The sequence below is a fragment of the Miniopterus schreibersii genome (genome assembly GCF_964146895.1).
Source record: "Miniopterus schreibersii genome assembly, chromosome: 4".
NCBI lineage: Eukaryota > Metazoa > Chordata > Mammalia > Chiroptera > Miniopteridae > Miniopterus > Miniopterus schreibersii.
In genome coordinates this window covers 59132085-59150166 of record NC_138105.1, presented here as the reverse complement: position 1 = coordinate 59150166, position 18082 = coordinate 59132085, and the positions used below count along the sequence as shown (strand labels likewise).

General features: G+C 35.6%; 1 protein-coding gene across 4 annotated transcripts; it reads right to left on the bottom strand.

Annotated features, from left to right (window-relative positions):
* Positions 1–231: 231 nt before the first annotated feature.
* Positions 232–17995, bottom strand: CEP44 (centrosomal protein 44). 4 transcript variants are annotated; one of them, XM_081133893.1, is made up of 13 exons: positions 17756–17995; positions 16404–16513; positions 15467–15498; positions 11864–12002; positions 8884–9031; positions 7228–7374; positions 6730–6852; positions 5170–5340; positions 3781–3987; positions 2967–3042; positions 1466–1587; positions 1170–1207; positions 232–440 (listed from the first exon to the last, which is right to left on the bottom strand). In XM_081133893.1, the coding sequence occupies exons 4-13, from the start codon at positions 11950–11952 to the stop codon at positions 392–394; spliced, it is 1170 nt and encodes a 389-aa protein (XP_080990019.1). In that variant the 5' UTR covers positions 11953–12002; positions 15467–15498; positions 16404–16513; positions 17756–17995; the 3' UTR covers positions 232–391. The 4 variants fall into 4 exon arrangements, with proteins under 4 accessions (XP_080990019.1, XP_080990018.1, XP_080990020.1 ...); XM_081133892.1 differs by lacking the exon at positions 17756–17995 and adding an exon at positions 12093–12154 and having other exon boundaries at positions 16404–16460; XM_081133894.1 differs by lacking the exon at positions 15467–15498 and having other exon boundaries at positions 17756–17979.
* Between the last annotated feature and the right edge of the window lie 87 nt (positions 17996–18082).

Below are 18082 nucleotides of genomic sequence, written 5' to 3'. Positions count from 1 at the left end.
GACAGCCTCCTGGGTCCAATGTGCAAGTCCCAGTTGGAGTGTTTCCAACAGGATGTAAACTATGGTCCTGAAGCCTGTACTTTCAAAAACATATTACTTAGCACACTGCCAACAAATGTCAACACAAAAATACAGTGCTGTAATGACTTCACTCTGTAAAAGAAATGCACTGGCACCTACGTTTTCCTAGGAAAAGTAAAACAGACTAAAAGCATATAATCACAGCACAAAAATATTTAAGTATTTATTCAATATTGAATGAAAAAGCTCATATACCAAATGGAATTAAAATTCTGAAAAATGTTGCAGCATATTAAAATTTATAGAGAATTCTTAAAATTTACAACATGTACAGTAGCCAAAGTCCTGGGAAAGTTCAGGTAGGAAAATTCTATAGTGAGTGATTTGAACCTTTTAGTAACTCTGCAGTCTCTTCAAACCTGAAAAGCAATAAATAATACATCAAGTAAATACATATAGTGAAGCATAGGTTTTAAGTTGCTAAAATATGTTTTTGAGCCTAAAATAAATTTCTCTTATTTAAAATATAGTTACTGTTAATAAATTAAGTACACTATGGCCAGAAGGGAGGAATAACAAGTAGAGTAAATTAGTAGTCTTTATTTCTGGGAGCATAAGTTATTTCACAGTACTTCTCAAATTTCAAGAAATATTACAGTTTTTTAAATAGTAGGCTGCCTAACAAATACAATTTCATATTTCCTTTTAACTGTTCTTTAGATAAAGTATCATTTGCAGTAATACCTTACCAATAACTTCCTGAAAAACACTAGCAATACTTGAACAATGCTTAAAATGTCTCCACACTACCCATCTATATATATTATTTATTATTTTGATAAATCAGTTATCAAAAATAGATAATCCTCTTGATTAACTATCAACCAAAAATATCTTTGCACTCTTTAATCTGCAATTAATTCCATTAACAATGTTTTACATCACTTGTTGGAAACCAAAACAGTGACTCATCTCACAAACACATAACTGTAGGTGGATTTATTATCCACTTGAGTCCTGAAGGAAATTCCACACCTGATCGAGAGGCCTTTAAGGTTTGAAACACACATGCACATTCGACATGTACTGTAATCCAACACAATTCCCTATAGAGGAATGAATTTCTGTTGCCCCTTTCTGTTACTTACATTTTTTTCATCCTTTCCATTTTCTGGATTGTTGTTTCCTTTAATTTAAAAAGCAACAAATTTAGGCAATTTCTCAAAGTACACCATCATCAAAAATGGACCATGAACATATAAAACACAGTCTAAAACACTGCATTAAGTGCTGTTTACTTATCACAAAGAATTTTTATGAGAGATTAAGATTTACACAGTTGCACTATTTTTCTTGCCAATGACATCTACAACTAAATCTAATGCTTGCTTGTTCTCCTGACTTTAGAAAGGAAATAGTCTAAGCAGTTGCCAGTTTTTCTTACCTCTGAAATATCTTTCAAGCCACAGTAATTAACAGTTGAGGTTCTGGGAGTTGAATCTATTGATACTGTATCATAAACGGAAGACAGAGGAATGCTTACTTTCCTCTCTTTGCCTTTTCTGTCTGTGGAGAAATCTATTTTTAGGTTATCTTTTCCTTTCACAGTGGAATCAAATATCTAAAAATTTTATGTATATATGAAAGAAAAATTAACATTTTAATATAAAGTGGTTACTGATATACAGATGAGTTTTTAATATTCTTCTAATATAAACACCTAGATGTTAAAAGTGGTCAATAATAATTACAAAGGCAATATTATCTTTATCATGATAGCAATCAATTGAATAAATAGGCAAGTTAATTTATTTTTAAATATAAGCTACTAAATCATGGCATATCCTCCCTACAATTGAATCAATTACAGATCATCATAGATAAGACATGCTCCTGTCAAATCAATCAACAGGCTTGAGGACCATTTGGCTGCTAAAACAAGGACAGAAAAAAAAAATAGACACCCCTTTAAACAGTTTTATTGTAAGCCTACACAGGCAGCATCAATTAGGGAACAAAGTATTACCACATGAGGACTGAAACAACTAAAAAGACTTTTACTTTCACCTCTCATACAGCCAGTGTGTTTGTCTACTTCTCTTGCCTATTTGCTCCAGTCCCCTGCTCACTCATCAGCATGCCCAGCCCAGCCTCGACATCATCTGATGTATTATCCCTGGTGTTCTAATTCCAAATTTCCAAGGGACACAAAACGTTTCGGCTCAACACCTTTTGCATTGGTATTCCTTGGATTAGGTGTCTACTCTTGATCCAATTATTTGAGCTCAGGGGTGAAGATCACGTGTCACAGCTTGAAGACGAGCTACATCCCACTCTTCCAGCTGTAGGCTGTTTACAGGTTACTTACTGACAAATGAATTGTCTTTTACATATATTATTTACATATGCAAAGCTGCTACTGAAGTTTAAGTTAGAAACTTGGTGATCCATTTATATTATTCTACAGCACTTAGCAATTAAAAGGGTAAAACATCTCTAAAAGTATGCAATTTTGTACACTAGAATTTATTCAACCACTATGTCATGTAAGATATGTAAGCTAGTTTTAGCAATCCTTGGCTTCAGTAGTCTGTAAGTTTACTATTTCCTTTGTTCCTAGGAGCTTTGTAGTTTCTAAAATATAAAGCTTGGCCTGGCAGGGCGTGGCTCAGCGGTTGAGCATCGACCTACGATCCAGGCGATCGGGGTTCGATTCCCGGTCAGGGCACATGCCCGGGTTGCAGGCTCAATCAATGACTCTCTCATCATTGATGTTTCTATCTCTCTCTCCTTCTCCTTCCCTCTCTCTGAAATCAATAAAGATATATTTTTTAAAAGTAAAATAAAATATAAAGCTTGGGAATATTAAAATTACCAAATACCTATGAAAATTATTTTTGTAAACTCCTAACTATACCACCAATACTAATACCATAAGAACTTACCAAGTTTCAGACCATCCATGCCAATACCAGAGGTATAGTCTTCACTTTTTGCATAATAGTCTGTATATTCATCATTCTGGAATAATATAGTTTAGTATTTGAAATGAAATGAAAAATGTTCTTATTTTATTATTACTGTTAAGCATAAAATATAAAGATGACATGATAAATGTTTAAATATATTTAAATATTTTATTTATAAAGCAATAGATAAATATTCCTATCTATAAGAAATCTTTTAAATGTTGGACTCACTAACCTTCTTGAATTTACTAACTTTACTTTTTAGGAAGGAAAGATAGAGTAGGACCACAAATTAGAATCCTAAATATCAAGAAACAATGTCTCAGATTTGATAAGGCAATGGCAGATTTGGTAACTGTCTATAAAATTTACAATTTGATTAAAGTAAATGAGTGAGGAAAGGAAGTTCTAATTTTATTTGTTCCTGTCCTGCCAACTTCTTCTTCACCCTGCAAAACAGGCCACTTGTACTATTACAGGATATAAAATAATTTCAAGTTTTTCTTAAGCAAAAGCAAACATTATTTTACCTCATTTTAAATACTTCAAGTACTAGTAGCTCTAAAAGCTCAATTTATAGGTTTGTCAGATTATCTTATTTGGTGAAGAGAAAAATAATCACCACCACAACAGCAATAAAACAGGCCGTGTCTAAATGAGACTTCATTCCCACCAAGCATTTTCCTATTACCTAAATATTCTCTTATTTAGCATTTCCAAAGGAGTACACACAGTAACAAAAACCTCATTGTATCTGAGAAATCTTATAAATGCTACAGAAAGAAAATACCTTTTTGGACAAAAGCAATTCTGTTTCAAGAAGAGTGACACGACTTAGAAGATTGGTCCAGGTTTTTTCATCTACCATCACTTTTCCTTTCATTTTTTCTTCCAAAGAGTCTAATCTACTTTCTATCTGAGTCAGTTTCTTAAGCTTCTCTTGGCATTCAGTAAGCATAGTCCATAGTGCAGTCATCTCAGGATTAACTTTTATATCCTAAAATGATTGGAAAGATTAAAAATAATATTACACAAACTGAAATTCCTTCAAAAGTCAACAAATTTCCATTGTGTTATTTCAATAGTTACAATAGGCAATACAGCATGACAGTTGAGACTGCTACTTTTGGAGGCAGACTGCTTGGACACTTACATTAGCTCCTCTAAAATGTATGCCCTTGCGGCTTCAATTTCCTTATTAAAAAACACAACAGTTCCTACTTCATATGGTTCTTGTGAGGATTAAATAAGTTAATTTTCATAAGGTTCTTTAGAACAACACTGGGTAGTACAATAAAACTGTCACTAACAAGCTTCTTGTAACAACACCTAGCACAAAGCAAAGAGGAAATGACCAAGAGATGACAGTGCATCGAAACTGTGCAGTTTGCTATAAATAAGAAATAAGCCTAATGGCCATCTGGTAGTTTTTATAAACACCACTATACTGAGATGTATGGACGTCACAAGTCATGGAAGAAAGATAGAAAAGGGAGTTTTAGGAAAAGTAGTAAAGATTAGACACTATAACAGGGTCTGTGGCAATACAGTAATAGAAAATGTACTCTAGTTAACCAAAGAACTTATATGTATATATGCATAACCCATGGACACAGACAATAGTGCGGTGAAGGCCTGGGGGGTGGAGGGGGTCAATGGGGGAAAAAGGGGAGATATTTGTAATACTTTCAACATTAAAGATTTTATTTTTTTTTAAGAAGAAAGAAAAGGTACTCTAAGAGAGAAAAGAAAAGGACACCAAGGGCCCAAAAAGGAAAATGAAAAGGCAGTTTTTTCATTCATCAATGAATGTGCACAAAAACAGTGTACCAGTTTTTTCCATTCATCAATATAGGGACTAGGTGATAGAGAACTTTCACTGTACAAAGCAGTATATCTCTATATCTCATTAAACTAAATTCCTTGAAGATAAGGACCATCTCTTAATCATCTCTGCATTACCCATAACAACTAGCCTGGTACCGTAAACATAAGCAGTAAATATCTGTCAAGTTATAGTTAGTAAGACTTACTGATTCTTAAGTAATAGTAACAAAGATAACATGTTGTGATTAATAATTCAACAGGCTAGAGATGTTCCAAAGTTTAGATGATGAAGTAATCGTGTACATCGAAGTAAGAAATATTGGCATGTGTTAGAGAAGTCTCAGATTCTTACTTGTTGCTCACACTTGATTTCAGGGACCTTTTCTTCAGGAATCTTTATTTTAGTCTCTTTTAAGTCACACACAGCAAATACTTGATTCACATCTGTTACTGTACTTAACATATCGTCAGGAATGTTAACATCATCTTCACTGTAGAGGTGACGGATCACCAGAGCTTTCTTCTGCACAGAGAAAAATATGTCGGAGCTGTTCCAGTGTTTTCCTCACACAATTATCTTAAACATACACACAGTCACTTTGCAAAGGAACATCTTATCTTTAAGGTTTACAAAAGCTTAAAGTACCACATATATTTATCAAATATTAAGCTATTAATATTAGTATTTTATGTGCAATGACGAAATTGTGGTTATGATCTTTTAAATTATTCTTTTTTTAAAAAAAATATATCTTTACTGATTTCAGAGAGAGGAAAGGAGAAGGAGATAGAGAGATAGAAACATCAATGATGAGAGAGTCACTGATCAGCCGCCTCCTGCACACCCCCAAGTGGGGATCAAGCCCGCAACCCGGGCATGTGCCCTGACCGGGAATCAAACCCTGATTGCCTGGATCCTAGGTAAACGCTCAACTGTTGAGCCACACCCGGCCAGGCAAATCATTCTTACATATTAGAAAAAAATTGAGATATCTCTTCAATGATTCCTGAGATTTGTTTCAAATTGTTTCAGGTTTGGGGGAAAGATGTTGGGAAAGTTAACAAAGATGCAACAAGATTAGCAAGGAGTTGATGAGCTGCTGAAACTGGGAGCGAGGACTTTTGTAAATATTTGAAATGTTCCATAATAAAAAGGTGTTTTTTTGTTTTGTTTTTCATAATAAAAAGTTATTTTAAAAACAATTTCATCATAAATAATCAAGAACTGGCTCTGTGCATAGGACTCATTACAATTTTTAAAAATTAAACAAACCAGAAAATATCAGCCCTTCCTCTAACAATTCAAACTTAATAATGACAAAGGAAAAGCCCTGAGAGTAAAGAGTAGGCCAAACAATGCATTTATACAGGACTCATTCGGCCACAGGTGCTGAAAGCAGGTAAGGGCAGGGAAGATAACCCATCAGCGAAGAGAAGATATTTAAAACACTAACTCCAAACCAGATTATAGGCTTGGGACCTAGCAATCACTGGATACTTCACCTTTCTGATAGAGAAATAAGAACCCAGGTAAATGAGTGACCATGACCTGTAACTAACGGTACGCTCTTTCTATGTTCCCGTGTTGCAGGAAGACTAGATACACAATGAGGAGTAACTGCTCATGAGCACAGGATACAACCTTCCTAAATCATTGCTACTGTACCTGGGAAACAAGCGGAAATGGTAATTAGAAATGTAAGGAGATGTAGAAATGTAAGGAGATGTAGTTATCCTCTCCTCATAACTTCTGGAAGACTCCCCACATCACATACGGCATGCACTGGTAACAAGTCCTTACGGTATCTCTAACTAGACTGTTTCACCAGCTGCTGGTTAAAAAAATGAACCTTGTACTTTGGATTAATTAGGTAACTCTTAATACTATGATACGAGCTCTGCATTTTCCAACCTTTCCTGAAGTCATAAACCTGCTAGTGATGTCAATGCCACCAGGCTCTGTACATGTCTTCTCACTGCTTGAAGAAGCTTCTGACTTAACAGAACTGACTTTCTTTCTTTGTTGTGATAGAGGCTAAAAAAAAAAGTACGAAGACATAAAAAACTTTGTGAAAGCATGATGTATATTTAAATTCTATTCTCTTTTTAATTTTTATACATGGACTATAACCATCAAATAATGAGTCTATGAAACTACATGACTTTTGAAAACTAAGAAGTGACAAAAATGCACTGTTTAAACAGTTAGTTTAGGACTACTAGCTCCAAGTTACAAATGTGTAAATACAAGTAACTAGTATGTAAAGCAAACACCAGGTATTATAAGGTTACACAAATCTGTGAATAATGCAGTAATTATACTATGTATTAATTAGTTGTCTTGGGTATTGATTTTATACATTAAAATACTGGCCACTTAGCATAAGTTAAAATCTATTAAGAAAATTACCTTCTCAAGGCAACTCAACTCCTTGTGCTTTCTCATCACACAATTCAAAATATCACAGATAATTTGGATTTTCCATTCTGCAAATCCACATTGGAGAAACTGCTTTTTTGTCAAGATTGGTTTATAATTAAATTGATCACGAAGAAGCTATAAAGAGGGAATAGGTCAACAAAAAAAATCGGAACAATCTCTTTCTTTCCCTTCCTTCCTTCCTTCCTTCCTTCCTTCCTTCCTTCCTTCCTTCCTTCCTTCCTTCCTTCCTTCCTTCCTTCCCTCCCTCCCTCCCTCCCTCCCTCCCTCCCTCCCTCCCTTCCTTCCTTTCATCCTTACCCGAGGATATTTTTTCCATTGCTCTTCCAGAGAAAGTGGAAGAGAAAGAGAGAGAGAAACATTGATGTGAGAGAGACACATCAATTGGCTGCTTCCTGCATGTGGCCAGGGCAAGGGATTGAGCCTGCAACCGAGGTACGTGCCCCCTTGGCTAGAATTGAACCTGGGGCCCTTCAGTCCACAGGCCAATGCTCTAACCACTGAGCAAAACTGGCGAGGGTGGGAACACTCTCTTTCAAAAATCCAAAATAACAAATTTAGCACCTTTCACTAAAAGGTACTAAAGAGATTTAGAGGGGTGGTTCGAGTCATGACCAGGTAGGAGAGGTATCTAGGTAGAAAATAGGTAGCTAAGGATATACCAAAAATAGATGGCTGTCCAAAGAGATGGAAAAATATAGCCAATGATCAGAAAGTTCAAATATCCTAACAGGTACTAGAAATACACCTCAGCTCACTATAGAATAAAAAATACCACACCAGATGTCAGAAAAACATAGTTCTATATGCTTATAATTTTTCCCCTACATAATTTTTTAGACAAGTCAGTAAGTCTCTGAGTTTCAATTTCTCATTTGTAAAATGAGAGTAATAGACTAGACCAGTAATTTTCAAAATCTACTCTTGAACCCTAGCATTTCTCAGAAGTGCCTCTTAGGCTTCCACAGAAGTCTTCCAGGTGAAAGATAAAGAAAGGAAAGATTAAACAGAGAATCTATACACAGAAACTCTACATATTTCATCAAATGCAACTTACTACTTAAAAAAGAAAAGAAAAATACTTGATTTGATAAATGGGTTTTACCATTTTTTTAAAAGTTTAAGAAAACTAGAGTACTTGAGCAAAAATTAATGATAAGTAGGGTTTTTAAAAAATCCAATATGAGATTAAGTGCAGTGTACATAATACAAGTGTATTTTAAATACTAGGGCAGATATAAGACATGGTCCCAGGCCACAAAGGAACATAAAACCTCAGTCAAAGCTGTAGTTCCATCTTACAAACAACTAAATTAACTCAAAATTCCATGAAGTACAAACTTTACTCAATAAAACCACATTTCTCTCTAACTTCTGCCATAAAAGAGGACAAATGATAACCAATGACAAATGTTTACCAGTTGTCATATTTAATAGAGTACAAAACATAACGCAAACTTCAATTACATCTTGATTGCAATAGGGACTGCATTTAATTGAGGTAATGCATATGAAAATACTGGCAGCTATACATGCTGCATATATTTAAGACATTATTAAAAAAACATTAATTTTAAAAAACCATCAATGACTTCTAAAACAATTATTTCATAAACTCAAACATACCTTATACACAGTATCTATAAAGCGCAAGTCATTCTTTGCTATGAGCTCTACATTGGATTCCATCAGAAGTTCTGCTACATAAGGTGAATATGAAGTAAGGGAATAGCTGATGATGGGCAAAGAGGCTGCTGTTTCTCCCTTAACCAAACTGTTGGGGGAAAAAGAAAAAGATTTTTAATGAGCATAATTCCACAAAGTTGGGTAATCAGGGAAATAGAAGAATCATTGTCAATAATTTATAACAACACTATAGCCATAATAATTAAGTGATGCACAAGACCCTTTAGATTCTATCCCCTACACTAAATCAATCTAGCCCAAGTACTATAAAATTCTATTATTCATTTGCTCAAACACAATAGCTCTTTAATACCAATAAAAAATCTAGTACATTTTCTCCTAATAAACAAATGTACCATCTTACAGTGCTCAAGTACATTTTATGCTCTTGCAAACACTTTTTACCTTACCTATGCTTTTTACCACAAGCTGCAAAGGTGAAACCTTATGAATTCTAAGTTATAGATGAGGAAAACAGGGCTGAGGTATTGTAACTAGGCTGACCATTATCTTTTGCCTGTATCAGGCCCCTTTGAAATCTGTACCTTATTAGATATGCTAATTCCTCCAGTCTAGAAAGGCATCCCACTGTTCTCTGCCTGCTATTCATTCCTCATAGCTCATGTGTCAGATATTAAGCTTTCCATGAGGCCATTCTCAACGTTCTGTGCCATATTTCTCTCCCAAGATGACTCCCTGGCTATTCAGTATCTGATGCCTCATGCTCTGTCTTGTACTGTTTGCTAATTGTCTGTACATATGAATCTCATTTTCTCTATGTGAAGTAGCTTCACAGATTCTCCCACAACAAAGCACAGGAGAGATTGCTTCAATTATCTAGTTATATTTGTTCAATTGAAGTAATAATGCCCTTACATAAAACGTTTGTTTTCCACAAAATTCAAGATGTATATAAATCTCCCTATTCTCACCCCAATTTTTTTTTTAATAAGGCAGAGAAGAAGTATGTGATGATAGCATTACAATTTGTTTTTCAGAACAAATATAAATGGTTTCTTTTTCATGTTCATGGGTACAATAATATTTTACCCAGCGAGAAAACTGTCCTGACAACCTTGTCTACCTGTAAGACAGTTTAAAAAAGGGAAACAAAAAATATACTTTTGAACAACAAAAACTGTCTTATTTTATGCACATTATGAACGGAAGACAGCCAGGTCTGCATTTAACATCTCTTATATAAAACAATCTCAAAAATCCTGGTTATCTAATTTCTATGGACTTTGATTAGAAACAGTGAGAAAAACAGGTATTATGAACTGGCACATGAAAACAAAAAACAGCAAGTTGCACGAAAAAATGTTTAAATGGAAAAAAGTAGAAAGAATAAAAATATGTGTGTATGGGGCTGTGTGTGTATGTGAGGGTGGCAATCTGAAGGAGCAGCAGCAAGTAGCATTACTTGTCTCAACAGACCCTGCAAATATTACTATATTATGAAACAATCTAAAAAGTGTTTTTAATGCCACTCTTGGGTCAATAAGAAAATCAAATGTTTAAACAGTGTACTCAAAAGAAAGGAAAATAATCAGCATCTTTTAGAATTATCCCTATACAAAATGTATTTTTAAATGTTGATGGTTAAGCCCAGCCAATGTGGCGCAGGGGTTGAGTATTGAACCCTGAACCAGGAGGTCATGGTTCAATTCCCAGTCAGGGGACATGCCCAGGATTGTGCACTTGATCCCCAGTAGGGGGCGTGCAGGAGGCAGCTAATGGATGATTCTCTCTCATCACTGATGTTTCTATCTCTCTCTCCCTCTCACTTCCTCTCTGAAATCAATTAAAATATATATATATATATATTTTACAATGTCGATGGTTAAGGTAAAGAGAAAACTTGGGTATGCAAACTGGTTAAGTCCCAGCAAGACTAGACAGTAGAGATTTCCCTCTTTTGAGGAACCAACCTGACTGTGGAAGCATACTATAGAATACCTTCTGCTTCTCATATGTCTGTAATAACAGTCACTAGAGCTCAACTTTTATCTTGCTCTCCTCACTATCCTTTCATTCATAGTGGTCTCTTGATGTTAACTCTCCCTAGTATATAATCAGAACATCCATTTTTATATGTAAAGCCCATTATTCCAGGATTCTACTTGACAGCTGGTTTAACAAAGACTCACTCTACTACTTGACCACGTACCTAATCTGGACCTCTCCTTTGATAGTCAATGAATAAATGTCTAAGTAGCTTCTAATATGTGCCGGGCATCATTCTAGATAGGGGGATGCTACTGTGAACAAAACTAAGTACTAGATGTCAGCTTATTTCCTAGAGGAGGAAATATTTAATCAATGAATACCCTAGGTAAGAAGAAATAGAAGTATTAAGGGATAGAAGATGACAGGAATACCATATTAGATTGGCATAAATATAGAAGAAATGTATGCTGCTACATTCTACAAAAGCAAGTACGTCACACTTGGAAAGTGGAAACTAAAGCAAAACGTTCAAAGTGGGGTCTGTTATATGAGTTAGCTGCTTAATCTTCAGGCAAGGTATAAGTTGTCATAAGAAATCTATTAAGTAGAATCTTCTAAATCATAAAGAGATACTATCCAACTGGATGTGAGAGGATGGTAAGTCATATAATTAATGAACTCATTATATTTCTACGAGTTTAATAGTTGTACAATGACCATACCTTATAGTGATGTCTATTTTATTGCTACTTCTAAAAGGTGTTTTAAATCTCTAGTTGGACTCCTTAAAATTCATACTTAGGAAAAAACTCCTACAAAAACTCTGTTTTCTAAAAGATTTTAATCACTTCAAGGAAAATGTTAAAAGCGCCCAGATAAAATCAGTGTCTTTCTTTAGATACTCCCATGTCAAATACTATATCAAATCATTACCAAAAAGATTACAAATAAGTTTTATATTCCAGCTTACCCTACACAATCCACCTCTTGAGGATAATTTAGTGAGCGAAGCACTTGTTCTAGGTTCCGTAAGCTTCTCTTTAAGTCGCCTGTTGCCATTATTTAACATTACATTTAGCTCCAGCTTTTGAAATAATCTAATATTTCATCTAAAAGTAAAAATCCATAAAATACTAGTTAAATCTGTGTGTTTTTGAAGCTTCTCTATTCTATTTTGTTTACATCTTACAGGCACTTACCATATTTATCTTATCTCAGCTATTTTTTGCCTAACTTATCTTGCCTACTGGTCCAGTACTACCTAGTATATACCATATATTAGTGAATATAAGGTACACTTTTTTCCCAAATATTTTTTCCTTATAAAAGAAGTTTGCCTTATGTTCATGTTCTTGCAATGTGTCTCATATGATACTCTCCCAGATACTTTATTTTGAACAACAAAGTACCATTGTGAAGACACATCAACCTGAAATAGTCTCTATCAATGACTATTGTGGATACTTATAAAGGCTACGTTAAAAAAAAAATCAGTAAAAAAATGAAGACAGAAATTTAGCATAGATTTAGTCATTCCCAGGACTCTAACCTCACACAGTTGCCAATAAGGTGCTTTAGTTAAAAAATAAATGATTAAAAACCATATATACTCGTCAGGGCAAAGAGAACTAGAGGGATTCCACATGAAGAAGTATCAACAAAATTTTGAAAGATGGAAAGCAGATGGATGAGTGATAACTAACCTAGCAGAGCAGACAGGCCAATCCCATCTGTCTATTTAGGAGAGAACCAACAAAAGTAAGATAGGTTCAGAAGTGAGGGGCCTCTTACAGTTCCGCAAGGGGTAAGGCCAAGGGGTGTTGAAATAAGAATGATTATTTGAAAGTTCATACAAGGATCTGCCAAATCCTAGATTCTTCCTTTCCCTCTTTCTGACATACAACTTGCTCAGCTAGGCAACTACCTCTCTGCTTCCCTGGGTTTAGCTGTCCTCTAGTTTATAAAGTTGTTTTCCATGTATATATGAATTAGTTCCAATACTTTTATACATATACACTGGAACTGAACAGTTAAGTTAGTGGATGGCTGAATAGTAGGAGCCACATTTCTCAATGCTGGAGTGAGAATTTACAGATAAGCAAGAGGAGACGACTAGAATAAGCCATCCCTAATGGATTACTCAGAGACATCAGTATGAATCCATTTTAGCTTAATATAGATACAGAAAGTTTCATACTGAAATATTCATAAATATGTGGATATAGACAGCTTAGTATACACACATATATTTCCTTTCTCTGCCAGCTGAAAGTGACTAAAAGCAACGACACCTCAGTAGCAAAGAGCACAGATGGCACCCAGATCTTGGTGTGTAATGCTATTCTCCAATAAAAGGAACCAGGGCTCCCTAGAGAAACACCCAATTGTAGAACAGGGGCAGGAAATACGCAAAATGAACCTGAAGCATTTTGTAGTTCCAGAAAGTAAGAAAGTATGCACAAAACAAACAAACCAATCGGACACTGATGGTAGTATGTCAAAAGGACAAGGAATTAAATGGAACAGCTTCTAACAGTCAAAGCTAACACAATTTGAACAAAATTAATAAAATAGCATCAAATTATTACCCAAGGAATAAAACAAAACAAAAAAAATCAATTAGTATAATTCAATACATTAACAAAGGAAAAATCTTATAACCATTTCAATAAATGCAGAATAAGCATTTGATAAAATTCAACACCCACTCATTATGTAATTCTTACAGCATTAGAAATAGAAGGGAACTGGCTGCCATTTGATAAAGGTTATCTACAGAACTCTCTTGCTAACATCATACATCACAATAGTGACATATTGAAAACTTTCTTCCTGAGATTGGGAATGAGGCAGGCTTATCTAGTCTCCTCATTTCTATTCAACATTGTACTAGAGGTGGTAGATAGTACAAAAGGGCAATAAAAAGAAACAAAAGGAATAAAGACTAAAAAGGATGAAATAAAAATGTCATTATTCACAGATAACTGTATATGAGAAAAATCAAAAGAAATAAGTAAATTTAGCAAGGTTGCTGGATAGAAGGCCAACTGTATTTCCCTGTATTCCCCAAATAATTAAAAAATGTTTTAAAATTATGTATGTATAAATAATTCAGTATAGCCTCAATAATCATAAACATGTGAATAACTCTAGAAAATACACGAACAAAGACCTCAAAACAAACAAAATAAACCATAAAACTCTATTGAGATATATTAAAGTAGCCCTAAATAGAAGAGGTATGCTCCTTGATCAAGGATCGGAAGATTCAATATGCTGAGCCATAGATTCAATGCATTCCCTCATCCCTCCCCCCACCATCTCTGCAGTTTTCCTTAGATGGAAATTGATAAGTTGAGCCTAAAATTTATATAGAAGTGCAAAAGATAAAGGATAACTATCAAGATCAAAATTGGAGGACTTACTGACTGGATATCAAGAGTGAGATGTACAAATAGAACAGAATAGAGTCCAGAAACAGACCATGCATATATTGACACTAGATTTATGGTAAACTTGATGCTGAGTAGACCTGGAGAAAGGATGGTCTTTTTCCATAAATGATACTTTGTCAACTGAATATTCAGATGGAATAAATAAAACTTGAACCCCTGATGTAAAGGGTACCTCACATCCGTCACAAAATTAATTTCAGGTTTGTTGAAGATCTAAATGTAAAATAAAAGATGACCAGATTTTCTGGAGATCACAGAAGAAAATAATCTTTATGAGCTTCAGGTACAGAAGGATTGCTTATAACTGACAAAATGAAACACATTAAAATTAGTAACTTCTGTTCATCGAAAGACACCTTTAAGAGAGCAGAAAGATAAGCCATTGAGTGGGAGATGATGCTGTCATATATATAAAACCAACAAAAAGATTCATATCTACGAGTTTGTAAAGAAATTCCTACAAAGCAATAAGAAAAAGAAAGACAACTCAATAGAAAGAGGGGAAAGAGACCGGAACAGGAACTTAACAGAAGAGTAAACATGTGAAATGATAGTCAATCTGATCAATTTTTAGGAAATTTCAAAGTAAATAAAAAAATGTGAGGCTGTAGAAAATCTGAAACCCACAGAATGCTGTGAAAGGGTAAATTAGTAGTTACTTTGGAAAATTTATTGGCGATATCTACTAAAGTGGATATATATAGGGCCTATGAGACAGAAATACTACTCCAAAAAGTATGTATGACAATAACATGTGTTTATATATGTGTGTGCACCAAAAGACATGAAAAATATTTGACATTTTAAATAAAATGGTTCATTTTATTAAAATCCCAAAGATGATAATACCATGGAATTATATTTTTAAATGATTCTTTTTATTACATGTGGTAGTGCTTTTGTTAGATTCTCAAAAAAAGGTTATTCCCATAAAATAAATAGATTTTTAAAAAATGATTAAGAACCTTTTCTAGGAAGAGATGAAAGAGATACAGTTTATCTAAACTATAAGTCTAGTCAGCCAGTAAGGCAAAGTTCAATAACACACCACATTTAAAAATATCTATTTGTGACTGTCCATGGACACTTTATAGAAGGGAAATAATATAAAACAATACCTTGAGTAATGAATCCTCTGGGAATGAAGCTCCTTTAAAGTGAAGTCATTGACATTAAAAACAAAACAGAACAATTCATACATCAGGAGAAGTAGAGCTAGATGATCTTTAGCCCCGAGTCAACATTCCAGCAGTTGCCCAGGATACAAATCACCTCCTCACACACCTTCTCTCTATCTGTACATAACTAGAGGAATAAGGCTAACAATGTGCAAAATCCTAAGTTTAGTAAGGTTTCTAGTTTAAACCCCTAGCCACCCAATTCTGAGCCCTTTCTCCATTTTAGAAGCACAATATCTTCCTGATCCAAGTCTCCTTTCCTTTATTAACATGGTAAAGAACAGGTTATTGGATATATTTTTTATACACTCATGCGTGTGTTTTAGTTACTATTTTTCAACCAAACATTTACATTTTTAGGCAGCAGGAATTTCAGATATTGTCAAATGGAAGATAACTAGAAAAAAAGGAAGTAATCCTCAAATCACATTATAAAAAATACTGGCTAAAAAGGCAAACCTTATTTAACATCATTTTGTATGACTGGGTATGGATAGATGGAACCTATGGAAGCAGTAAGAGAGGTGACTTCCCATGACCAGCCTTTACTTCCCAGGGAAAGATGAAGTGGGAACTAATCTGGCTGTAACTGCAAAAAATATATATTCTTAGATATTGTCATTAGCAAATATAGTAGGTCTGAGCTTGTTTTAAGACCCATCTATCATAATTCTTCTAGGGGCACCTTTTCCCCTAAGACATTCTATAACTTTAATATAAATTGTATTTCTTCCCACAGACTTCCTTTAATCCTTCCAGACGTATATTCCATCTTTCCAGTACATGTAATTTCATTTTATTGAACGCTTTATGGTATCTTTCCGTCTTTCCTTTCTCTGAAGTTCTGGAACATATATTAATGTCTCATTATGTCTACCTCTGGTAATGGAATTTCCGACAACAAAGTATGTTTCTGGAACACATCATCTTCAGTACCAGCAGAATAAATATTTTGAAGAAGGGTAAGGTAACAAGTACAGCTTGGATCTGTAGGTGAAGGAGACAGGATAGAAAAAATAAAGGGATAAAATATTATAGAAAATTATAGAAAAATTAGTTACTGTCTACAGTTTCATGAAAGGCTTTACTGAGTCTATACAAAATTAAAATATTAAAAGTCAATCTATGACTTAAGAACATTTTCTCATAGTTCTTTCAGAGATGAAAAATAACATAACTTTAAAAAAAGATTAATATTTACAATGTATAACCCTTATCAAAGGAAATTAAAAGAAGAAATTCGCTATTACTCATAGCTTGTTAGCATAGATTCAACCATTAAGATGGTCTCAATATTGCTTTCTAGCTTCCTCCAGAGAGCTCTCCCTGCAAGTCAGGCGGGCCCAACTGAACTCCGCTTTTAGCCCAGCGAGATCTCATGGCTGGTGGAGGTGCCTCAGTGATGCCTCCCAACGGATGCCGTTGAGCTCAGAATGTTTTTTGTTCAGAATGAAGCGACCGCGCTGACTGTAACGATTACGGCCGATGACTTAAGTTTGTGACATTGCTCATAACGCCAGATAGTATCCAAAAACTGTGTATCAAAAATAGAGTAGAGATGAGGAAAACTTAAGTTTATAAAACTTTTCGCAAAAGACATTAGGGAAATACTGCTCTGAGAGATAAGGAGAAAGGTCTGGGAACGAAAACATTGAGAAAATTGGAGGGAAAACAAAGGAAGTAAGGGACAAGGACTGAGCCCAGGAAGACTGCTGCGTTCACATGTAAAACTGTTAAAAGGCCTGGATAATTTTAGAGTGACAGTCAAGTATAGCCCTAATTTCGAAATCAAAATGTCAAGATTGATTTTTTTTTTTTTCATACCGAGGGAAAAATCAATAGTCTTCTAGGGAAGCAGAAAAATATTGAAACGCCAGGGAAATGCAAGCGAGGAAAACACCCACTACTTTCATCTCTGCCTTCTCGTCATTATCTCCGAGGAGGGGGTCGCTCCTTGGCTCAGAGGATCCAACAGGAGGGATCAGTCTATAACCTCCCGCCTGTGCCCCACAACCTAACCTCAGGCGATGACCCTGCCTACTTCGTTATTACAAAGAGACGTGCCAGTTGGGTATAGAGCCAACTCACAAATGGGGCGCTCCTCCCTCCGCTTGACCTCAAAGGAGGAAAAGACAGACCTGGTCATTCGCTCCCACCCGGTAAGGGCATCGGAGAGAGGAGGCCCCAGCCCAGCCTAAGGGGCAGCCTCGCTAGCTGCCCGGGGCTCACCCAGCAGCGGCGGAGCAAAGGAGCGGGCTCCGAAAGCGAGAGCAGGAGGCCGCCTAGGCAACCGGAGAGAGCCGCCCGGGCCCAGCCTCCAGAAACGGGTCCCCGGCGGCCGCACGCCTGCGCCCGGGGACGCTTCTCGCGCCGACCGTTTGTATCTGCAGCAGCGGGTCGGAGCGCGCCACGCAGCGCGGCAAACCTTCAAAGCAGCAGGCTCCCCAGAGCTCCTCGATTCCTTGCTGCAGATTCCACACCACTTCCGTCCAGACCCCCGAGGACGCCGACACTGCGGAGGGCCTTCTCCACGGCCACTCCGATCCCAAGCTGCAG

What these genes read in the sequence shown, in the direction of transcription:
- CEP44 (XM_081133893.1), bottom strand. Translation starts at nt 11,952, where the DNA reads ATGGCAACAGGCGACTTAAAGAGAAGCTTACGGAACCTAGAACAAGTG. An exon ending in TTATAGATACTGTGTATAAG is followed by an intron (nt 7,375 to 8,883) that starts GTATGTTTGAGT and finishes CCCTCTTTATAG; the next exon opens with CTTCTTCGTGATCAATTTAA. An exon ending in AAATCAAGTGTGAGCAACAA is followed by an intron (nt 3,988 to 5,169) that starts GTAAGAATCTGA and finishes CAATCATTTTAG; the next exon opens with GATATAAAAGTTAATCCTGA.